This window comes from Cheilinus undulatus, linkage group 7 (assembly GCF_018320785.1).
Source record: "Cheilinus undulatus linkage group 7, ASM1832078v1, whole genome shotgun sequence".
Lineage (NCBI taxonomy): Eukaryota > Metazoa > Chordata > Actinopteri > Labriformes > Labridae > Cheilinus > Cheilinus undulatus.
This window is the reverse complement of record NC_054871.1, coordinates 37,986,803-38,011,748: the sequence shown is the minus strand read 5'-3', so window position 1 is coordinate 38,011,748 and position 24,946 is coordinate 37,986,803. Positions and strand designations below refer to the sequence as shown.

General features: G+C 37.2%; 1 protein-coding gene across 5 annotated transcripts; it reads left to right on the top strand.

Moving 5' to 3' along the window:
• Nucleotides 1-1,207: 1,207 nt before the first annotated feature.
• Nucleotides 1,208-23,202, top strand: brdt (bromodomain, testis-specific). Of its 5 annotated transcripts, XR_005992063.1 has the most exons (21): nt 1,208-1,248; nt 5,904-6,159; nt 6,346-6,483; nt 6,767-6,905; nt 7,161-7,282; nt 8,820-9,161; nt 9,242-9,370; nt 13,233-13,424; nt 13,517-13,698; nt 13,781-14,067; nt 14,180-14,290; nt 14,376-14,513; nt 17,226-17,459; nt 17,967-18,037; nt 19,894-19,957; nt 20,039-20,145; nt 20,472-20,665; nt 21,281-21,500; nt 21,590-21,948; nt 22,691-22,755; nt 23,072-23,202. XR_005992063.1 is itself a non-coding variant. In XM_041790429.1 (19 exons), the coding sequence occupies exons 2-19, from the start codon at nt 5,968-5,970 to the stop codon at nt 21,653-21,655; spliced, it is 2,910 nt and encodes a 969-aa protein (XP_041646363.1). In that variant the 5' UTR covers nt 1,208-1,248; nt 5,904-5,967; the 3' UTR covers nt 21,656-22,454. The 5 variants fall into 5 exon arrangements, 4 of the variants coding, with proteins under 4 accessions (XP_041646363.1, XP_041646364.1, XP_041646362.1 ...); XM_041790429.1 differs by lacking the exons at nt 22,691-22,755; nt 23,072-23,202 and having other exon boundaries at nt 13,233-13,406; nt 21,590-22,454; XM_041790430.1 differs by lacking the exons at nt 22,691-22,755; nt 23,072-23,202 and having other exon boundaries at nt 14,376-14,459; nt 21,590-22,454.
• The last annotated feature ends 1,744 nt before the right edge of the window (nt 23,203-24,946 follow it).

Here is a 24,946-nt window from a genome sequence, read left to right as displayed (position 1 = left end):
GCTTTTCTTCATTGTAAAACATGAAAATAAAAGTAAATTGTAAAAAATATATTTTTTAAATGTGAATACTAATTTAAACATTTAAGAGCTACTGTATGAAAAGTGCATTTTTATGCAATAATGCATGAAATGTTGCTGCTAATCACTGACATATCCCAGGCTGTAATAATTCAACACACACAAAAACATTACTTTGCATGTAGCTTTTTGGAAACTATTCATTTTTCTGTTTAAAAAAAAAGCTTAATGCAAGCGGAATAAAATATTAATGTATAACATCCTTTTATCATTCGTCTTGAAAAGCGCGTTTTTTGCGCCTGGCAGGTGACTAATATTAAAACATTCCCTCAGGGTTAATGTTTTCCATAGAAGCGAGTTTTCTTTTGCTGGGTCAGCCCATGAACTCACCACTCCGCCCAGATCCCTGTTTTCTATTCCTCTAAATACCAGGATGTATGACTACTCTTGTACCCATTATTGTTTAATGTAACTTTGAAACCCTTTCATAATTGTTTTCAAACTCAGAGTACACTCAGAGTAACTTTATGACTAATTCGTTCCCTGTAAAGTCCATCAGTTCTTCCCCAAAACATCCTGGAAACATCAACTAGCTTATGAAATTGTTTTATAATCACGGGCGTGATAAACAAATTAAGTTATTCCCAAAAACGAGTTCAACAGTGTTCTGTATCGCTGAAATGATAAAATTAAAAATCCAAGTAAAGACGGTTTGTAGATTTCGCTTTCTTTTTAACTAAAAACCAAATTTCCCGCTGCTGGACCAGCACGCGAACTCACCGTCCCGCCCATATCCCGGTTTTCCTGTCCTGTCGATTCAAGCGCACTCACAGATCCCTGTCCGTGCATGTGGGACCAGCTACCTGTAGACCACTGACAGTTATTGTGCTTTTGGTGGCTCAGCATTAAACAGTCTGTTTCGCCTCGTCATCTAGAGTTTCACTGTGATATCGAACTACAGTTTGAACGGAACAGCTGCATAAACGTTTATTTATTTCATGTCTTAAACTCTGAGATCTCTATAAAGTTGCAGGGGAAGAAGGAGTTTGACTTTTTTGCATGTATTTAGTCGTTTTAACCTCTTTTCTACAGAGAAGCTAACCTACACGTGCGGGTAGAGTTTGACCAATCACTTGTTCGGGCTCGTGCACAGAGGTATAAATTTGAGGCGGTTGCCGTAGAGACTTCTGCCACTCAAGAGTTGAACGAGAGAGCCAGTCAATCGTAAAGGTAATGCTAGCACGGTAACATCTTGTTTATAAACACGTGTAAATGTTTGAAAAAACTTAACGAATCAAGTCGGTGTGACACAGAAAATGTATTTATGAAAGTCAATTTAAGTGTTTAAGTTTACAACGTTACTCCTACTTAGTAACAGCTAACTTTAGCCAACGCTAGCTAAACGTTATCCTCAACGTCGTTGTGCTAGCATGACATGCTTGCGTGAAAGAAGTTAAACGTGGCATTCTAGCTGTATTAAACTTATTTTAATTGCTTAATTTAGTTTAAGAGTCCTCGAAATATGTAAATAAACTGCAGCGTCAATCTTAGTTGGCTAACTTGCAAAATACTCGCATATCAACTTCTTGGCATTTTTCAAAAAAAAAAACAACAACGTAGTTTACGTGTGTTTACATTTATCTCTTCGGGTATCATTTATCCCACAGAAACTGATCACAAGCTTCATTCAAGTTCCCTCACAGCACAATGAGGATAACTAGCACAGATTGCATGAGTAGCCGGTAGGCGTGGTGGAGGCTTCACGTGGTGGTCAGAGTCCTGTAAACAGAGCAGCATCCAGCCATGCCCTCACTAGTATAAATGCCATGTTTGTAGGTAGATACACTGACATTTCCAGTTAGCAATCTGCAGGGGGAGCTGGCCAGTATGTGACATGAGACAGTGCTCAGTTTTCTGCAACAGAATCGTTGATGGTTTCTTAAGAGTGATGCTTAAAACGTGGAATCGTTTTGACAGTTGTTTATACTGTTCACACAGTGTCCAGAATGATTACAGAGATTGCTAGGTAGTGTTTCTGTAAGGTCATTATGTTTAAACTTTAAGGGCCCACAAATCTGTAAGGGATGCATGATACCGGATTTTAGCTGATATATAAACAAATTTATTGTAACCGATATGATATTTAATAGTAGTTCAGTCCTAAAGCTTCTGCCCTAAAGATGCATCGTGTAATATTTAGCCTAGTAGCAGTTAGCCGAACATTCTTGGTTAAAATGAAACATAGTGTTTATTTATAGGCCTATAAGAACTTAATCACCTGAGTGTGTGATTTTTTTTTTTTTTTAAACTTTTATTAAGATTATGCCTTTTATACAAAGAGATGCCCCCTCCATAAAGTCCACCATCTTGGATTTTTTCATCTTTCATGTTTCTACAGTGCTACAGAAGGGACCAAATAACCCTTTTTAAAATTCCACTGGTTGTGAAGGTTAACACCAGCTGGTGACACAATTTAGAATCTGACAGTTTAATGTTGCTAATTATCCCCAATTTTCATACACTGCAACTTTTAAACATGCAAGTTAAAGTTCAGAGTGGACAAATTAACAAATGTCAGTCCTTAAAACACATTTTAAAGTGCTAGGAATGATGATTAGATAAAGAATAAGACTTGTGCTGATGTTTTCAGTTTGTTTTTTTGCGCTCAAGCACAAGGAAAGGAACTCAAGAATTACTCTGTAAATGTAAGTTGGTAAAATGTGTACTCAACAGCAACAGTGTTGCTTCATGTGTTGTAAAAAATTGTGTTTTCAAATTAATTTTAGCTGAAACAATATTTAAATGTCATTCAGCCCTAAAATTTCAGTCAAATGCAGAATTTAACATATGTGGTTGAACAAAACAACAAATTTCAGTCCTGTAAACACACTAAAAGTGGAGAATGATGATAAAAAAAACAAGACTAAAACTGATGTAGATCTGTTGGTCCAGCTTTAAATGTCAAACATATGTGTTCGTATGGCCAATATTTACAGCAGATATAGGCAGTTTTTATAGACAAAATTTCAGTAAATATCTGCAGAAATATTCATATCTGCAATAGAATAGTTCCCTTTTTATATCTGCCAATAGCAAACTGATAAAATCTGTTATTTTCCACGATATTAGGTCATATGCATTTCTACCCAATGAGTATTATGATAGATTTTGATTTTATAGCAATATTTTGAACATTTTCTTGAAAGCCATTGGTCTTGTATGGATATATGCACTTTTTCAGATCTTTTTGAAAAGCCGTAACATGTGACAGTTAATTACTGTTGTGGCTGTCAAGATTAATCAGTTAAGGTCCACCATCAGTGTACTCATTAAAAAAAAAATCATGATTCATGATGCTTCATTGTTGTCCCTTTCAGCACACTTTGGTTAAACCTTGTCAGCGTCTCTATGCCGCCACAGTGATGTAAATAAGCACACCCCTGCTCCTTCATGCCTCATTTCACCTTAAAATAACTCACAGACAGCTCATTTGATAAGTCAAAAGTCATATGCACCTGTTATCAAACATTTACCTTTTTTGCTGTCCCGTATTTCATTTTCAATCCATAACAGGTTCATTTTATGTGGTTAAGTTCATGTTATATAAAAGCAGGTCTGTATCCAAACTTTAAGTTAGTTACCCTTATAATAGAAAAATCCCAAATGACACAAAACAGTTTTGATATGAAAATAGTGGAATTTTAAAATGTGTTGAGAGGATACTATTAATTTTGATTAACTACAGAAATTCTGAGATTAATCACAATTTTAAAAAATGCTATCTTTTGAAAGCCCTAATTTACTGTATATATAATTAAACTTTGAGGAACACTTCGTTTGGTTCCTGAAGTCTAGAAATGAAAATACTCTTTACACTTCCCACCATCAGATAAACGATAATAGCAATCCTGTGATCCACTTAACTGACCGTGTGTGTAGTTGTATTAATGTTTTTTTTTTTTTTAATAAATGGAAATATAAAACAACTTGCAAAGAGGATTTATTTAGTTTGAGTGTAACAAAAACTGATTTAGAAGGATGAGAAAATACTTGTGTTTAATGTCTTGCAGACTGCAGAGTATAGAAGAAACCTTGTATATATTTTTGAAAGCAGTTTTGAGTACTTCATCAAAGCTATTAGTTTAACAAAAATATATCACCTTTTCAAAGGCAGGAGAAGACTTTTGTCCCATGTGGGTTTTACCATGTTTCATGATTTTTTGTGTTTTACTTCCATTGGAGGGAAGTAAAACACGACAAGTGAAAAAGGCTTTTTATAAGACCTTCATTGACAATTTTTGTGACTCTACTTTTTTGTTTAGTTTAGTTTAGTAAAATGATTTGTAAATAACCAGGGCAATGGTCAGAAGTTTTATTGTGGAGTTGAAATGCTGAATGAAGCTATTTCTGGAAGATGCACTAGGTGGCAGTGTTGTTCATGTAAAGCAGTAAAGCTCTGTCTTGAACGTCCACGTTCTGTAAAGGTTTTCTGTTGCCCTAATCTCGCATCCTACCCTAACATTTTACCTTTCCAAAATCCTGCTATTGTTTGTTCACGTATTACTCTAAAAAAGGACATTTTCCTGCACTTTAAGGGATCTCAGTCAGTGGAAAAGTGGGGGAGGGGGAAAATACTAGCAGGCTACAGGAGAAATTTAAAGGTAACATCCGGGTGAAAAAATTAGCTGTGTGTTCACACATGCATCTAACAAGAAAGTCTTAAGATACACATCCAAACCAAAGTGGCTAGATGCTGAGCTTAAATAAATGGCATTAGGTGAACAGAAAAAGGTAACTTCCACACTGAGGGGCTCCAGAAGTCAAAGTTATTTGTTGCACCAAAGAAGTGACATTTCTAGCACTGCTGCTCTGTGCTTCATTATATACAGGTGAAAGTAATTACATTTGAACAGTTACATGACCAAATACATATGCCCATTTTAAAATTAGATATCAACAAAGAATACGTAAGTGTGTAACTCAGTCAGTGATATATAAAATACAATTTAAAAAGTAAGATACTGTCAGCATCATTGTTGAGATGTTGAATTGTAACAATCTGTGCATGCATAAGTCTATGAACACATGACACACATGAAGCTCACCCAGGTAAATTCAGGACATTTTCAGGACCTTTGTGCAAATGAAAATGGGGGCTATAATTTTAGGTAATAAAAGGTGTGTTATTTTTTTACAGTAGCTTTCTAGAAATGGAAAAAAAACACAGATGTCATGACTAAAAACTTCGTTGTGACCATACACCTAAATTTATGAGAGCCCATGCAGGCATGCCAGAAAACTATTTCATTATTGAATCAAAACAAGCTTTCTTAGCCAAAGATAATGGAAAACCATTTTGTTATCACTAGATACTGAAAATTATAGGTTGAGACCTCAACAAAATAGCTAAAGTTGAGCTGATATCACAGGAAATCTAGTGTTATTGTGAGATAATGAAATAAGTGAGAAAACCAGAAATAACTCTTCAATTTGAAAAAATGTGTAAATAAGAAACATTTTCTCTTGAAGCCTCAGTATGCATTCAAAATAAGCCCTTTTTGGCAACAAAGCTTGGAATCACTGGTGGCTCTTTTTCTTTTATGTCTATTATTTCAGACATTGAGAGACTGAAAATTGTATTAGGAAATATAAGAGTATCATGAATTAAAGGACATTTAAGCTTACCAATAATCTGTAGGCTCTTCTTTATTATATTTAAATGATTTAAAGACTTAAGATGTCACAAATAAGGCCAGACTATATTTTGGCATGATCATGGCTTGCATAAGAAAAAATCTGACTAAATTCAGCATATTTTTCCCAAATGTCATGCATAATGTACATTTTTATAAAAATACTAAACCTACCCTCCCCTTCTTGTTTAGAAAACGTGTGACAAGTTGAAGCAAGGACGATTGCTTTCTCCCTTCATGCTCTTTGAACAACACAATGTCTGATGTGAAAGTGTGTCCCACTGTGAGTGCAAATCCCGCTCCGCCTGAAGTCATAAATTCAAAGATGCCTGGGCGCATAACCAATCAGCTACAGTATCTGGAAAAGGTGGTCATCAAAGCTTTATGGAGGCATCAATTTTCATGGCCCTTTCGCCAACCGGTTGATGCAGTGGGATTGCGTCTTCCAGTAAGTAATAAAAATGTCATTCCTCAGCCCAATTCAAAGATGTGTTTTTGCTGAGAAATCATTATGAGTTATTTTTTTCTAGCTCTGAATCTTAAGTGTTGAGACCTTAGGTTGTGTTCAGCTGGACTGGCATCTGTGCATAATATTCCTCTGTGTATTCATCTAACTGTCTTTGTTGTCTTTCAGGATTATTATACAATAATAAAAAACCCCATGGATCTGGGCACTATTAAGAAACGTCTTCAGAACAATTACTACTGGCAAGGAGCTGACTGTTTAAAAGACTTTAACACCATGTTCACTAACTGCTATGTTTACAATCGGGTAAGAGTTTTTTTCACAGTGTATATACAACTACAAACTTTATTTCTAACTGAAGAAAACAGTATTTTGTGATAGTGGAATAGTTCTAAAGCTCATAAATCTTTTATTATACCCATAACAGTGTAATACAGTAAAGCCAATTAAGTAAACCCAGTGAAACCCTGACTTTAAGAGTGCTTAATGTATTTCTTAAATTATTTTTTCATCTGTTGAAACACTGTTGTTATAAAAGTAAATGCTGCATTGACTGTTTTATCATTTACTCTACAATTTCTTTTCACAGCCTGAAGATGACATTGTTTTTATGGCACAGACCCTGGAGAAGCTGTTTTTGCAGAAAATTGCTAAAATGCCAAAAGAAGAGTATGAAGTCTCAACAATAACCTCAAAGGAACCAGTTAAAGGAAGAAAGACCAGTGCAGGTCCTAAAGATACGCTATTTTATACACGGCATATTTAGATTTTTCAAATAAGAATTTCAGGTTGTTAGTTCACACTTTAAAAAGTCTGTGATCCTTCTGGTTGATAGTGTATGCAGGTTTGAGATGATGAAATGTACCAAACAACAACCAATAAAGCAATCAAAGATAGTTTGCACAATTACTGTGCCTCCTAATTTTGTACTTTTTACGGGATACCTTTTTGTGCATCTTTTAACTCTAACTTTTGTCATGCAGGTGCAGTGAAGCAGAAATTCAACGTATCAGAGGTTGTTGTCCAGCAAACAGTGACAGTCATTCCTCCTGATGCTCCTAAATTCCTCCAACCCATTAGAACCTCTGCAAACATTGATACAACTGTAAGAATTTGGTTTGTTCTAAGCAGCTTGCATTGTATTTAAATCAACTTTTAGTCGTGAACTCACCTTGATCTTCAAAATCCCCACAAAACATGTAGCTGGGTCTGTTTTGATATTGCATTTTTACATTTTTCTTTAGAAGCAAAAAACTAGACAAGGACACTTTGAGTAGAATTCCCTTCTTATAGAGCTTAACCTAGCTCATAGGTTGCAGTGGCAAAAGGACATTTAGTTTTCATAACAGGTTCATAGGATGCAAAATGGAAATTCATCAAGTACTGGATAAGTCCCCCCAAACTGTCCTATTTTCTAGGGTATTGCATACTTTACATACATATTTGCACATATTATGTGTACATATGTGTACATATTATGCGCATATTAAATATGTAAAAATTAAATGGTAGCTGTAAGACATGGAAAACTTTGTTTAGGAAAAAATGTTAGTCCTATGAAAACATTCTGAAAATATGTAGTCTTGTATTAACTAAATATTTTGCATTATTTTTTGCCCTTATTTAACAATAAGGTTTAAAACACCTGTTATGTTCAGTCAGACACACATTTTATAATAAATAAAATAATAATAAATATACACAGTGTACTTGTGCTCAAATGAAAAGATAAGCGGTCAGTGAAGAGACCAATCCCTACCTAATCCCTATTATGCTCTTTTGCATTACTGACAAGTTGCGTAACCTACCACATGATCCTTAGCTGCCACTGCTACTCAAACAGCATCACTGCCTATAAACGACCCATGCTCTATTCATGCAAGCTCCAGCTAGTGATGACGTTGATACTACCTATCCTACCACAGTGCCCCTCAGGGTCTTCCAAACCCATCTATCTAGACTAATGGCTGCCAAAGTCACTGAAGTTGTCCAATTGGAGCCTCCCTTGTACAACTTTGATCCAGTTTGTCCCGTAACAACTCATGACAATGAGCTGCCAGAGCCATCCCCATCCCCATTTTTCCCATTGACTTCCTTTATCATACCTACCCTACCACATGGACATAACAGCCCAAACAGCATTGCCACCTACAACTGAACCAGGCTTCATGCATTTAAGTTCCAAGTAGTGACTCTGCGGTTACTGACTTCCCTACCACCTGGCCCCTGATGGCCTTCACAACAAAATACAACTATGTCTGGTGCAATCAGTACACATGAAATAATGACAAAAAAACCCAATGGAAATAGTCTAACAGAAAAGTCTTAAGAGAAGGAAGGTAGGGGAAGCGGAGCTAGAGAGAGGGGCCCTGGTGGGAGCTCTTATTCTGTGATTATATGACAACCCAAACCAAAAACTATTTTAATACTAATGGATTACCTATTGAAATCCATTATTGATGGGTTCAGGAACAGAAAATTATTTGTAGCTCACAGACCAAACACTATGATAGTCTGCACTCTACTGCTGTGCTCTGAACTGAACATGGACTATTCAAATGCAAATTGAATTCTGTGCCACTGATTTGTCTAACTTCGATTATGTAGTGATACTGATTTACAATCCTTCCCTAACTGTTTAGACCAAAAAAGGCTTGAAGAGGAAAGCAGAGCCCACAGCCACCACCACCTCAGGGATCACCAGCAGTGATGTTTCTTCTGCTGGGGATCATCCAGCACCTTGTACATTATTCTCTAGACGAAGACCTATCAAACCGCCGAAGAAAGACTTGCCATCCTCTGAGGGCAAGAAGACCAGACTGTCTGAGCCGCTCAGGTACTGCAATGATATTCTGAAAGAGCTGCTCTCAAAGAGACACTCTGTGTTTGCATGGCCATTTTATACCCCTGTTGATGCCGTCGCTTTGGGCTTGCACGACTACCATGATATTATTAAACAGCCAATGGATCTTGGTACCATCAAGGTAAGAAAGTGATTGCTTGGAATATGTATCATTAATTCCAATTAAAGTTGTATATATTTGACACAGTGTCCTTTCCTCAGAAAAAGATGGATAAACGAGAGTATGCTAACGCAAAGGAATTCGCTGCTGATGTTCGACTGATGTTCTCCAACTGTTATAAATACAATCCACCAGCACATGAGGTGGTCTACATGGCAAGAAAACTGCAGGTATTGATCTCGAAAATGGGTTTTCTACCAAATCAAAGTAGCTAAACATGTAAAACATGTTCCTGTGAAGAAATGCGTCATGAGTAAAGTTTGTCACCTTAAGGCCTTGCATCAGATGTAATGTATTAACAGTGCCTGTAAAAAGGTATTCACCTCCTTGGATGTTTTCACCCTTCATTGATTTTGTAAATTAATCATGGTCAATATAACTTGGCTTTTTTTTTTGTTTTTTTTTTTGTTTTTTTTTGCAAAAAGTGATACAAAGAAAGCCTTGTTAATGTCTAAGTGGTAACCAATTTCTACAAAGTAATGTCAATTAAATAGAAATATGTAAGGTAAAATAGGTGACTGAGTGAACCCCCCCACCCTCCAGGTCTAGACACAAATTCTCTGTTGGATTGAAGTCTGGGCTTTGACTCTGCCTCTCCAGAACATTCACTTGTTGTCTTTAAACCATTTCTGTGTAGCGTTCACTATATGCTCCGGGTTATTGTCCTGCTGGAAAATAAATCTTCTCGTTCAATCCTGAATAAGATTGTCCCCCAGGATTTTCCTATATTTTTCCCCATTTATGTTACTCCTTACTTTTACAAGCTTTCCAGGGCTGGCTGCCAAAAAAGTGTACCCATGACCCTACTTCACTATGGGGATGTTGTGTTTGTGGTGATATGCAGCGTTTGGGGTCAGCCAAAGAAAGTGTCTTGTCTGATAACAACAAAGCACCATTTTGGTCTCATCAGACCACTTCCACCATGGAGTCTCCCACATACCTTTTGGTGAAAGGTAGTTGAGATTTAACCTGAGTTTTCTTCAACAGTGGCATTCTCTTTGTCACTCTCCCATAAAGCTTTGACTGGTGAAGAACTCTGGGCAAGAGTTGTTGTATGCAGAGTCTCCTTCTCAGCTGCTGAAGCTTGTAACTCCTTTAGAGAAGTCATAGGTGTCTTGGTGGTCTCTCTCACTAGTCTACTTCTTGCACGGTCACTCAGTTTGTGAGGACAGCCTGAACTAGGCAGATTTACACATGTGCCATATTCCTTCTGTTTCTTGATGGATTTCACTGAACTCATGAGGATCTTCAGTGCCTTGGAAAATATTTTTGTATCCATCCTCTGACTTATACTTTTCAATAACCTTTTCTCTGAGTTGCTGAGTTGAGTGTTCTTTTGTCTTCATGGTGTAATGGTAGCCAGGAATACTGATTAACCAGTGGCTTGACCTTCCAGACACAGGTGTCTTTATACTACAATCACCTGAGATACATTGACTGCACTCAGGTGAGCCCTATTTCACTAATTGTGAGACTACTAGCACCAACAATCACTTCTGCTACAGTGGTACCAACCCCCAAAATATCTAACCCTGAACAACGAAATAACTTTAGACCGGAAGCCCTAACATCTTTAATCATGAAAACGTTTGAGAAAATAGTGAAAAATCTTGTGCTTTTAACTGTAGAGGGTAAACTTGATCCACTCCAATTTGCTTACCAGGCAGGGAGAGGTGTGGAGGGTGCAAAACTTTTTATCTTAAATAACCTTTATAAACATTTGGAAAAGCCCCATGCTCATGCACAACTCTTGTTCGCTGATTTTTCATCAGCCTTTAACACCTTGCAGCCTCACCTTTTAACAGAGCCAGTGATCAATGATTTTAACTTACCTCATCAGTGAGTTCTGTGGATTATCAATTTTCTGACAGACAGAACTCAGAGGGTGACTGTAAATGGCCATTTCTCAGGCTCCCTTACTACCTCCACAGGCTCACCTCAAGGGTGTGTCCTTTCCCCTCTGCTCTTTATTATGTACACTGATGCTTGTAGGAGCACTCAGGAGGGCGGCTACCTTGTTAAATTTTCTGATGACACAGCTCTGCTGTCCCTCCTTTAAGGTCCAGTGTCAGATCATGGAAAGGCTCTACCTGATTTTATTTCCTGGTGTGATGTGAAATTTTTAGATTTAAATGTTTCGAAAACTAAGGAGCTGATCTTTGACTTCAGACATTAGAGAAAAACAACCGAGGAGTGCACCATTCAAAATGAAAAAGTTGAGATTATAAGGTCGCACAAATATTTGGGCTTATATTTGGATGATCAACTTAAATTTGATGTGAACACCGAGACTATTGTCAAGAAGGGGCAACAGAGAATTTATCTTTTGTGTAAACTGAATTCTTTCTCAGTCAGTCCTGTCATTCTGTGTCATTTCTATCAGTCTTTTATTGAGTCTTCTGCATTTTTCTTTCATCTGTTGGTTTCACAGTCTATCGGTGAAGGATAGAAACAGTCTGAACAGTATTGTTGAAGTCTGTTTTAAAATTGTCGTGGTTAAACAGAAAGATTTAAATTCCTTTTGTAACCAGCAGATCCTTTGTAAGGCTAAGTGTATTCCGGCTTCTCCTGATCATGTACTTGGTGAATTTTCTCTATTGCCACCAGGATATCATTATGTTTTACCTGTGTGTAAAACTAACAGCCATTTAAAATCATTTATTCTGTGTGCAGTCAGAATATTAAATGCTCCTTAGGGTCTTGTGTTTTTTTATGTATCTTTTTCAGTCTTTTACCCTGCAAGTCCCTTTTAAGCCTAAGTTACATCAGCACTCACTTTTTTAGGTCTTTTTGTGTATTTTAGCTTACACTTACTGTTGTTGTCTTTGTCACTGTGTTTTATCTATGTTTTTATGTACAAGCTGCTCTGATCCAATTGCCCCTTGAGGGATTAATAAAGTTGTTGAATTGAATTGAACCAACTGGACCTCTACTGAATTAGGGCAGTCACTTTAAAGAGGGTGAATATTTATGCAATCAATTAATTCAACTTGCATTTTTTTGCTGAATTGATATGACTTTGTAGAAATCACTTTGCAATTAAAGAGGGTTTTTTTGTCTAAAAAGCCAACTTAGATTGACCATGATTGATTTAAAAAATTAACAAGAATGTAAAACATCCAAGCGGGGTGAAAACTTTTTATAAAGGCTTCGTAAATCAGGTCTTGTGCAGTATTACCAGGGGACCTCAAGGGATGTTAGCGGAGGTTGATAGTGATCCTAAATTTTGCAAACTTCCCATGCCTTAATCTGTTTTGTAAAAATTGCCCAAGATTTTTTGTGCCTCACAAACCATACAGACAGGCTTTTGGGCTAGCATCATGGAGGAGGTTGTATTGACAATAATGAAGGTTTTTATAGCTGTTTGGCGCAAATCTGGGAGGCCCACGGCCAGGAGACCTTTTCACGAAAAGATCAAACTTTAATCCATCAGTAAAGCAAAACCTTAAATGATGATCTGATCTGATGGGTAACATTCATTGCAGCAGGATTATTCTATATTTAAAAAGGATTGACTGTTATTATGTTGTAACTGTTGGGCTGAGACTTGATGTTGTATCAGGAGGATTATCTCTTTAAAATCAGGTGAAATACATACTGGCTTATGCCTTTCAAACACTGCGAGAAGACACATGAGGTCCCTTGATGATACTTGCCTCTTGTCTGACATCCACCTTAATTAAATAAGAAGAGTCAATCTGATTTGGATGTACTTGAAAGCTGGATTTTAAATAGTTTTATAAGTTGTAGATCTGTGTTTAAATGGTTAAAATGCTGTTCATAACATCCATTTTGAAGTGGAGATGAGCCATTGAAGGGTCACAAAAAAGTTAAATATATTTGTATGGAAAATTTCTCTTTTATCTTCTCCTGCTTATATGTGCAGTCATTGTGGGTATCAACATTGGAATATGGTCACATTTGATTGTTTTTTGTTTGATTGATATTCACTGTGTTATACAGACTGTTTAAATGTCAGTCATATTGCAGATGGCACACTTTGATGCTAAAGGTCTTCATTTGTATCAACAGGAAGTTTTTGAGGCCAGATTTCAGAAAGTTCCTCAAGAATCAGAGCCTTGTCCCTTACTTGAAGTCGAAATGGGGAAACCAGACAGAGTTGGACATCCGTTGACCTCTGCAAGTTCTGAAAGTGAAAGCTCCTCAGAGACAGAGATGTCATCAGAAGAGGTGGCCATGCAGCTGGTCAGTCTGAAGGAGCGGGTTGGTATATGCATGGCAGTAAAAGTGCACATGGCTTTAGAGAAGTTACGCTCAATTTTACCTAACTGTATCATTAATGGCTGGCTCCTCAGTTGAAAGCTGTGAGTGACCAGCTGAAGAGACTCAGCCAAGAGCCCCAGCTGAAACCAAAGAAGAAAGAGAAATTGAAAAAAGAAAAAAGATCCAAAGAAAAGTTTATCAGTAGGCTAAAGGACAAATCCGACAAATACAAATCTATGGTTGAAAAAATGGCTATCTGCAAGAGCTCAAATATGTAAGTAGGGCCTTCTTGAGATGCTATAATCTGCCTTTCACATACACTGTTGCTAATATAAGATGTCTTTATGCATGTGTAGGCGCGACACCGGAGACATTGTCCATGGAGTACGTTCAAACTGTGAAAAGCTCTCATCTAAACCAGTGACATACCGGGAGAAGAAGCAGTTAAAACAAGACATCCACAAACTCCCTGGTGACAAGCTGGGCAAGTTGGTGAAGATCATTCATGCCAGAGAGTCGTGTCTGCGAGATTCCACTCTTGAGGAAATTGAGGTTGACTTTGAACTCCTCAAGTCTTCCACACTGAGAGCCCTGCAGAAGTTTGTGGGGACATGTTTGAGGAAAGGCAACAAGAATGTTAGCAGTAAGTACAGCTCTCAGTTTCTCGTTCCGATTTTTTTATTATCAGTTCAAGACTGAAGATTAAAGTTTTAAAAACTACTCTGATAATACGTTTTATCTTTCCTTCCCCGCAGAACAAAAGCAGGTAAAACCCACAGGAGGAACGAAAGCTGTGAAATTAAAGGAGGCTGAAAAATCTCAGGTTGTCAGGAGAGAGCAGAACTTAAAGAAAAGCAAGCCAGTGGGTAAGAGCTGATTTAGTAATAGCATCATCACATCATGCATCTATGTGAGTCATTGAGTGTAAAATAAAAATCCCTTTTTTCACAGCCAAAGCAATTACATCTCCTGACCTCAACTACCCTTCATGCCTCAGTGAAAGCAGCAGCAGCTCGTCATCATCCAGCAGCAGCGGTAGTAGTAGTAGTAGTAGTTGTAGCACGCCTGATAGCAGTGACTCTGAATCAGGTTAGCTGCTCTATTTCCATCTTCTTTGAACTACCTTTGTTTACCCATCCCTTCTCTCCTGTTGAAGACAGACTTAAGCCACTGCCAACCAAAACCTATCCATCTTGGTTGCATGCCTAAAAATTAAATTGTTGATATATTTTTGCACATGAATCAAGTGTTTGCACAGTTTCTGTACTCACTTTATATTTAAGAGGAGCAAAATATTAAACCAAATGACATGAAAACCGTCATTTATACATGGTACAGTGAATCAGTGTAACTGATGATAAACCAAGGACATAAGCTATGCGAAATTCAAGACTAAGGGGTGAATTAGAAGTTGCAAGCAATGTAGAAATAATATTTAACTTCCTAATTAATCTTTTTAAATTTTATAGTGCTATCTCTCAGTAAAAGTTATGCATAAAATTGAGCAGGTCACTAAGACCTGATAAAATCAGAGTCTTAAAAATGTATTTTAACTTTACATGCAGGACCCCTTTTGTGGTTCTTGCATAAAAGGAAGTGATGGGTGATGTTCCCTTAAATATTTTGCCATGTCCCAAGAATACAGCCATAAAAAGTCACTTTTTATGTTGCTTTACAGGTGCATCTCAGAAAATTAGGATATCGTGTCAAGGTTAATTTTCCCTGTGATTTACTTCGGAATGTTGAAGTTCCATATCTTCTAGATTCATCGTTACAATGTGAAATGATTGAAAGATTTTTTTTGTTTTAGTCTTTATTATTACAGCTCATAAAATCAAAAATCCACTCTTTCAAAATATTAAAATATCATAAAACATCAGTCCAAAAAGGGATGTATAATACAGAAATGTTGACCTTCTGGAAAATTATGCTCATTTATGCACTTAATGCTTGGTCGGGCCTCCTTTTGCACTAATAACTGCATCTACGTGGTGTGGCATGGAGCCAATCGGTCTTTGGCGCTACTGGGGTTTTATGAAGCCCAGGTTGCTTTGATAGCAGCCTTCAGCTCATCTGTATTGTCGAGTCTGGTGTCTCTCATCTTCTTCTTGACATTTCCCCAGAAATTCTCTATGGGGTTTAGGTCTAACCAGTTGGCTGGCCAGACAAGTACAGTAATACCATGGTCAGCAAACCAGCTTCTGGTGGTTTTGGCTTCTCTGTGGGCAGGTGCCAAGTCCTGCTGGAAAAGGAAATTAGCATCTCGGTAAAGCATGAATTGCTCTAAAATCTCCTGGTAGACATTTGACAGTGTTGACTCTGGACTTGATAGAACACAGTGGACTAGCAGCAGCAGATGCATGGCACCCCAAACCATCGCTGACTGTGGAAACTTCAAGCTGGATTCCAAGCACCTTAGATTCTGTGCTGTTTTGGTCTTTCCCCTGATTGCTCAGTTTGGCTGGGCAACCCAGCCCTTGGAAGAGTCCTGATTGTGCCAAACTTATGGAGGCCACTGTATTCTTGGGAACTTTCAGTGCAGCAGAACATTGTTGCAGCTTTCCCCTCTGTGCCTTGCAACAATCCTGACTCTGAGCTTTACAGGCAGTTCCTTTAACCTCACAGCTTGATTTTTGCTCTGGTATGCATGTATCAGCTTAGAGGCCTTCTACTGTATAGAGAGGTGTGTGCCTTTCATGTCCAATCAATTTAATTTACCACAGGTGGACAGCAGTGAAGTAGTAGAAACAGCTGTGTAACAACCAAGAGAAATAAAGGACCCTTAAGCTAACTTTCAAGTATTGTTTCAAATAGGGTTTGGATACTTATGTAAATGGGATATTTCAGTTTTTTATTTGAAATAATTTTGCAAACATTTATAAAATTATGTTTTCACTTTGTCATTTTGGGGGGAGTAAGTGTAGATTATCAGAGAGAGGAAAACAAAAAATCTAAATGATTGTAGCATCAGGCTGCATAATAATTAAATTCGAAAAAAGTGAAGGGGGTCTGAATATTTGAATGCACTGCAGATATTTTCAACTAGGTTTATGAAACATAGAGCTGATGGACTTTAGATGGTACAAAATGTGACAAAAAAAAATCTGGAAAAATATACAAGATTCCTAAGAGTTTCTGGGACACATTCCAGATAAGATTCCAATAATGTTTTCAGGAAGGTTCCCAAAAATTCCCTAATGCTATCAGAGAAAATTTCTGAAATATTCCTGGAAACCTCCTGCTTGAAGGTTTTGTGAAAAGTCATAATAATAACTGTTGACAATTCCAAAGAGTTTCTGTATCCTTGTGAAATTTCTTTAGAGTTACAGGAAAAGTCCCAGAGAATATTACCAATAGTTTTGTGGTAAATGCTCTCAGAAAACTCTCAAAGTTGAGGGGAAATTACCTTAGGTATCCTAATAAGTTTACATGGGAGATTCCCAAAAGGTTTCAGGTAAATTTGCAATGAAAATTTCAGAATGATTCAGCCTGCCTGCCAAGCACCTATTTTGTTTTATTTCTGCAGTCAAAACTTAAACTACAGAAAAGAAAAAATAAAGCCCTTCGTAGACTTGGACTATCTTTTTTTTTTTTCCTTTTTGCAAACCACTTTTGGGTCCTGACCCACCAGTTGAGAACCACTGCTGTTCCAAGATTCAAAGTTTCATTACCATATTTCACATATTCTTTGAAAAAGAGACTGCGTGATATGGATTATATCTGATGTGAACAGTTTTAGGGGAAAGAAAAGGTCTGATGTCCTGCTCTGTAGACTGAATTATTAATGTGTTTTTCTTTCAGTGCCAAAAACAAAGAAGCAGAGAATAAAGAAGTCTTCCCAGAAGACAAAGTGTAAAGAGACTAACCCTGCCCAAAGTGGGCTAATATTGGGGACAAAAGATTTGTCAAACACCACAGTCAAGACATGTCAGGTCCTTCCTACTGTGCTGTCATCGGTAGAAGAACCCACCCAAAGCCATCAAACACTACTAAAAGCAGAGCAGACCTTTGATGAGTTGACTTTATCACCTCCAGGTAGTGCTCACATCTGTCCTTTTGTCTCAGCTATAAGGGTGTTCATTTTTATCAAAATATATAATTTTTTCCACACATGTAGTTTTACAAAATGTTCGAAATGGAGGTTTTAAGTAGAAAATTGTTTTGCAGCTGTGAAGAAGACCTTTGCATGAATGTTTTGTTTTCTTCATTTTCAATTCGGTATTTACCAGCCTTTCCCAACCTTGTTGTCCTAGTGCAGTGTAAGCATCAATACACCCGCCATGCACTCACAGATCAGCTTTATCAGCATTCTCACTGCCAGTGGCTCCACACCATAAATCCTACAGTAACATATATAATAAGTCACCCTTCTCATTTGCCTATTCACCTCAGGCTCTCCTACTGTTGCTGCTTTTCCCTTCTTGATCTGGTTCACACTTCACTCTGGATCTTTTCTCCTGTCTTGTATAAATGTACAGGATTTACATTTTCTCTTACATAGTTATGATATCCTGAACTTACTAACGTATTTTCTGTTGACAGATCTGTCAACCCTTTTATCTCCCATGGTTTCCCCAGTAACTCTGCTGGACTGGGCAGCTGCCAGATTTGAGGTACGTTCAATAACACCAATGCCTCAAAGACACAACCAGTTTGGACATATAACAACAACTTTTTTTTTAACTACTTGCAGTGACTTCTTATGCATTGCCTGCTTTTCTGTGTAGTGTTTAAGTCCCTGTAAAGTGAGATCCTAACTACTAGTGTGAAAACACACTAGATATATTGGAATATGGTTGCTGTGAACATGTAAGTACACTTGGATCTACAGTGCCATGGAAGTAGTTCCCCCTTTTAGGATTCCTGATTTTTTTGCATATTTATTGCACTAAAATGTTTCTGATCATTGAACCAATTTTAATATCTCACAAAGACAACCCAAGAAAATAGAAAATGCAGTTTATAAATGATGATTTTATTTACTAAGGGGGAAAAAAATCCAAACCTATCTGGCCCTATGAGAAAAAGTAAGTAAAATCACGAGTCATCATACTTGTGCCGAACCATTAACAGAACACAAAGCTGCAATAGCTGCTAGCATTAGGACCAAGCCGAAGGCTAATACCGACACAGTGCTGATTTATCAGGCAGTTTAAACTCCAGAAAGTTTGTTGCAGACAGCCAGAAGACAAGTCTGTTAATGACAAAATAAGTTTTAGTCTCCCGATCTGCCACTACTTTTTAGACAGGTCATGCCTGCTCTGTCTGATGTGGTTTCATTCACAGTCTAATAAACAACATTAGTGATGTCAATTTAACCACAGACAACAACAGTATTTAGGACTAAGGACCATCTTTACAGTTTTACCTCCCTTTTCAAGACTTATGTAAGTGTATATTTTTATTTTTTTATGAAAGAATATCCACTCTCTTTAAGTTCTGACTAAAAGTAACACAGCTGTTACCCGAACATCTCCATTTATTAAGCATGATTGCCGGTTTTCATTTAACTTGATGTGTTCTATCTGTGAACAAGCAGGCTTCTGGCTCCCTGATTTTAGAATTGAGGAATACACTCTAATTGTTATGACCTCTTTTAATAGGGACAGAATTCTTGTTTAGTTGATGTTGATTAAATGTTAGATTTTGCTGTCATAACACTGATTTTGGCAAAAGTGGAGAAAAACCCTCTTTAAAACCATAGTATGTTGGTTCATAGTTTATGATGTTCTTTGATAGAGAAATATTCTGATTAGTAAAATTAAGAATAAATTATTGTTACAAAGTCAGAGCTGTACAGAACATGAGTGATGTTAGTTATTGATGGGTTATAAATATCTCTGCTCACTATATATTAACTCCTTTTACCCCCAGATGTGCATTATTACATCTAATAACATTTTTTTGCTTGTGAATGAAAGGACAGTTAGACGTCATTGTTAGTTTGCTACAGCAGGAATGGTCAGTAACAAAAGAAAACACAGACTGACCAATTTGCTGCTGTGTTTACATACTTTTCCTATAGTGCCAAAAAATCCCCCATTCATCATTGCGCCAGTTTATCATAAACTTTGAGTGATTATGAGACAATATTATGCTATGCTATGTTCTAATTTCCACACTTTGCTCAATTATTTGATTAAAACATGTAGCTGATAAAGATGTGCTCTGTGATGAGAGGGCAAATAGGAATCAGTGTGGAGCAGACACCGCTGTGTCTCTGTTTATTGTGTGTCACAGACACAGCACAGTAAAATTAATTTAGATTTTTTTTCATATACAGACTGGCTTCAATTCATTATCACGTTGTTTTGTCAATTTCTGCCTGCCTACAAAATGTTCATGCACACATACAACTATTCAGTTCACAGCCATGAAATGCTCATAAATACAAAGCATCACACTTCCATTTCTCAACCATCCAAATTAAAGCACCAGATGATTTTAACTGGTTAATCTCCTCTTTCAGCAGGGTCCAGTGCTGTCCCCTCTGAGAGAGAGTCCACTTCCATCTAAAGATGAGATGAGATCCAGTAAGTCCACCTGCCCTGGCAACAACAATGCTTTTAAATTAATAAAGTTTCTACTGCAACAAGCTTAAATCTTTATTCCAGATTTCAGCTTCCCTGAGGATTGTCCTGACAATCCAGAAACCAGTGTGCCTTACACAAACACAGAAAATACACCTACTGAAGAGGAAAAACCTCAAATAACCAAAAAGGTTAGTGATTTGGATATGAAAAGGATTGGTTGGATAATAAACTACGACTAAATGTTGATGATTTCTATATAAACAACAAGATATATATTTCTTTCATTATTTTCATTATGATTGATTATTGATTTCTACTGAAGGCATGCAGTAAATCTTTTATCCACCAGATGGCATCAACCTTTTATCTATTGCAACCCAATTGATTTTTAAAGATTCTATTTAGAAGTCAGGCATTTACATGTGCAGCTATTATGATTATTGTTTTAAATGTCATTTGCTTCTAACTGTTTCAGATTTGACTACTGATAAACATGGAAACTTGTTTTGTTTAGGAAGTAGCTTTAAAAAATGCACTGTCTTGGGCGCGACTGATGAAACAGTCAGTCACTCAACCTGCAATCAAATCGTCAAAAGAGAGCTTCCAACAGTTCCGAAAGGCTGTGATTGAGAAGGAAGAACGTGAAAAAGCACTGAAGAAGAAACAGGAGGAAGGAAACAAGGAGCAGGAGGCTCCTGAAAAGAGCAGGTATATAGAAAATGCTTTTACTGTAAAAGAAGATGTAGATGAAGCTCTTTGCAACAATCACTGCAGGCTGAGATATAAGCTACTGGATTTTATGAAGCAAGAGTGCAAACTCTAAATGGAAATTTCTTGTATACCATTGAAACTTGTAACCTGGATTTTACGATGTCCATTTCATGTATATAGCTCTGTTAAGTTTAAGATTAAGAATAAACAGGGTTTGCTTTAGGGTGTATGGCTTTAAAGTCTTTTACCTGGTGGAGAGGTGACAATGCATAACCACTTTGTCATCCAAATTTGATCACTCCAACTCTTAAAAGTCTTTCCCCCACAGTTTCATCAAATTTTTTTTTAACTTCGAAATTTGGGTGCATGAACAAATGTGTGACTGTAAAGCCTACTGGTTTATCCACTTCTTTTATGTCATTTTGAGCAAATGCACAGTGGATCATTTGAGAATTAATATGTAATATTTATATTACAAGCTAAAATGTTGACTTAAACATGGATTTTGTTTGAAAAAAATCACATTGTCCTGTTCCCATAATTAAGTGAACACAATTTAAAGGAGTGTTTCTTACGAATACTTAATATTTAACACTGACACTTTCCCTTTAGCTTACCTGGCTCATGTAAAGTAGAAATAAACTCAGCATCTATGAAGGAGGAGACTGATTCACCAGAGAGCATTTCCACAGAGGCTACTGTAGACTCTCCAAAAGATACCGAGCAGCAGAAGTCTCCAGTAGAAACCCAGCCTGTAACCACACAGTCCTCGGTAGACAAAGAAAGAGAAATGGCCCGTAAAAAGGAGCAAGAGCGTCGCAGACAAGAGGCTGTGAGTATCATCAGTCATGTTTTCAAGCTCAGTTATGTTTTTGGTGAAATAGCTGGCTAACATCGATCTTTTTCTTTTTGTTTTTTTAGCTATCCAGCATTGACATGTCTAGGCAGTGGGAGATCATGAATAAGTTTGAGCTGGACATGGAATAAAATGTTGGGATTTACCTGTGGGAGCAACCACTTTTCAAAACTTCAGTCTCATAAGTGAACATCTTGAATTGTTGGAACTCTCCTGGCCTGACAACTTTACATCAATGCTGTTTGTTCTTGAGACTAAGAGTTAAATGTTAATCTAGATTAAAGACGTGGAAAAAGTTATAAAAAGAGTTCTGCCCTTAAGTTGTGTTTGCAATGGTTATTGATTGTGAACTGATCAACTTTTCTTCCCTTTGAGATGATCAGGGTGAAGCACTGAAATTCAAATCTGTAGGGAACATGTGCTTGTTAGTATGATCCTTTCAAATCCAGATGATTCCACCTACAGCCCATGGCTGTGTATGATAAGCTTATTAACACATCCATTTATTCGTTAAATTCCTCTTTTTTTTATTTGTGCTGTCGTGTGCATTATTATTTCTTCTTAAATTAATTTTTCCCTTTGATAAACCACTGTGTCTCCGTTTATAATCACTCATAAAATACTAAAGTTTACCAAAACACTGATTTATTGTTAAATGCATGTTTGTGTGCCTTTCTTTTTAAAAAATGAACGCTCACACAAAGGTAAAGTAGAATGTGGGGCAAAGATGGGAGGTTCAAGCTACAGTTTCCATCGTGGACTTTGATAAACTCAGTTCCTTGTGCTTGACTGCTTGAAAAATGTGTTTACTGTTTACACTCTCTGCACTTTGCTGCTCAGACGGTTCTGGCTGTTCCAAAGTTGTGTTTGGAGATTATCAACATATTCTGTATGTCACAGTTTGAATAAGCTAAAAAAGAAAGTTATTTTTCTCTTTGTATTTTACTTTAAATAATAAAGCTATTTTCACTAAGTGATCGGCATAATTTCCCTTCGTACCTCAGGTTTTAATAACAGATTACCCTGCAGCCACTTTCAGGAATTGGGTATGATCATCGTACAACAGAGGGCTTGATTACTAGTTTGATTTCTATGTGATGCACACAGATGACCAATATAAAAGAATATTTTGCATTTTTAATCCTTTCTTTTTGATTTTCCTCAAGGTGAGATAAAAACTCAGTAAACCAGATGAGGACAGGAGCAGCTGGAGATTTGGAAAGTTGAGGAGGTAGGCCCAATTCTTTTGAAAGCAAATCAAAGTAGTCATTTATAGCTTGACAAAAGCTGTGATTAAAAGGGTTAAGGAGTATATGTCAATGCATAGCAAGAAGGATGAGTAAATAACTGCTAGTTAACCAGCAGTTAACTTGTAAATTGTACACTCCTCATTAAATATATTGGGTATTTAATGATAATTTAGCCATTTCAGATTTATATGAGTTGTAAGCTGTAATCAAGTCTTGAAATATTTAACTTTGTAAAAGATGAATCTAGATATATGGAAATATAACTTTCTTTTCTTTTCTTCTCTTCTGTTTTTTTAGATGAACCTGTAAACAAAAGTTGTGCAAGAAGTAAATAGAAGTAAAAAGTGAAAATCAACAAAAGATTATTTTTAACATCAATTCCACTAGTTCCACCAAGCTGTTGCCAAGCAACTCAAACATTGTTCGGCTCTTGGGACTCTGTTGGTCTCCATGGTTACCACAGATCAGCTATATGTGGTATGAAATTTTTACTTTTTGTTAAGAGAAGTAAATTTTATCCTGAAAGCAGTCAAACTAGTCTTTCTGTGATTCTGAGGACATTAACTGATAAAGAGAGACACTTGTTAAAGTATTCAGGCTGAGGCGGAGTGATACGTAGGCTTATTGTGAAACGTCTCAGTGATGTTCTCCCAAATCATCTCTGGAATGTCTTTCTTGCCAGTTTGTATTTGTTTCAAAATTAAACAGGACTAAAATTGTAAAATAACGTACATATATACATTACAACTAAACAAGACATTCATGCAGCAAAATGCAGGTGATCCAAAGGGAGGGGGCTGTAGACAAAGAAATACTTGAACAGTGCTGGAAAATCCTGCAAACATGCCTGATCATAAAGATAATACTGACAATTTTAATAACTTTACTGTTACTCAGCTAAAGAGTTATAAAATAACAGACCTAAATGTATACCACAATCCCTCTCGGCTGTGATCATGCTGCATTAATGCGGCAGCAGCTTGTTTCATCCCTAGTAAGTCAATAAACTCTAACTGCTCAAACTAAAGCAGTCGGGAGTTCATACCGTGCAATTCAAAACAATTACCTGTCTAGCTCCTAGATAAAACCAGCATTACAGATTTCATAACCCATATTTTTTGTCTCTAAATATACACGGTCAAGGGCATTTTGGGATAAAAAATCTGAATAATCTCTGTTAGGGCATTTGTTACAGCTGACCAGAAGAAATTCAGAGCAGTGCATCCCCATCGGCAGTGTAACAGGGTGCCTCTTTTACCACAGCCTTGCCAGCATCTGTCTAAAGAGGATGCATTTATTTGGTTATATTTAACAGGGATGATACACGCCCTGCGCAAAATTTTCATCTCGATAATTCTGTTAGGAACACATTTTGATATTGCAGAAATATTCAATACTTTTTCCCAGCTGCCTGTGAAAAGAGACTTCCCCTGTCTATCCAGCAAAGCTATGTGGGTGTGCTACTTTGAACTGTGGAGAGGCTAAACGTTTATATATGTTAGAGATTAATTAGGGTCATTGTCTTGCTGGAAAATAAATCTTCTCCCAAGCTGTAGTTCTCTTGCATACTGAATAAGATTGTCATCCAGGACTGTCCTATGTTTGCCACATTCATTTTAGCCTCTACCTTTCCAAGCCTCCCAGGGTCAGCTGCCGAAAAGCTCCCCTACAGCATGATACTGCCACCACTGTGCTTCACAGTAGGGATGGTGTGTTTGTGGTGATGTGCAGTGTGTTGATAAACTTTAGTCCAGATTTAATTTGAGTTTTCTTCAACAGTGGCTTTTTCTTTACCACTCTCCCATAAATCCTTGACTGGTGAAGAACCCGGCAAAAGTTGTTGATGGTCTCGCTCCCTAGTCTCCTTCTTGCACGGTCACTCAGCCTGTTTGATGGCCTGATCTAGGCAGATTTACTCATGTGTCTTATCCCCTTTATTTCTTGTTGATGAATATAACTGAACTTCAGGGATGTTCAGTGCCTTAGAATTTTTTTGTACTATCCCCAGACTTACACTTTTCAATAGCCTTTTCTCTGAGTTGCTTGGAGTGTTCTTTTGTCTTCATGGTGTAATGGTAGCCAGACAAGCTGCTAAACCCATGACTGGACCTTCCAGACACAGGTGTCTTTAACTACAATTGCTTGAGACACATTGACTGCACTCAGGTGATC

Coding starts and splice junctions, on each gene's coding strand:
- brdt (XM_041790425.1), top strand. CDS start 5,968: ATGTCTGATGTGAAAGTGTGTCCCACTGTGAGTGCAAATCCCGCTCCG. Junction 6,484..6,766: donor ACTGCTATGTTTACAATCGG/GTAAGAGTTTTT, acceptor TTCTTTTCACAG/CCTGAAGATGACATTGTTTT. Junction 19,958..20,038: donor TAAAGATGAGATGAGATCCA/GTAAGTCCACCT, acceptor TCTTTATTCCAG/ATTTCAGCTTCCCTGAGGAT.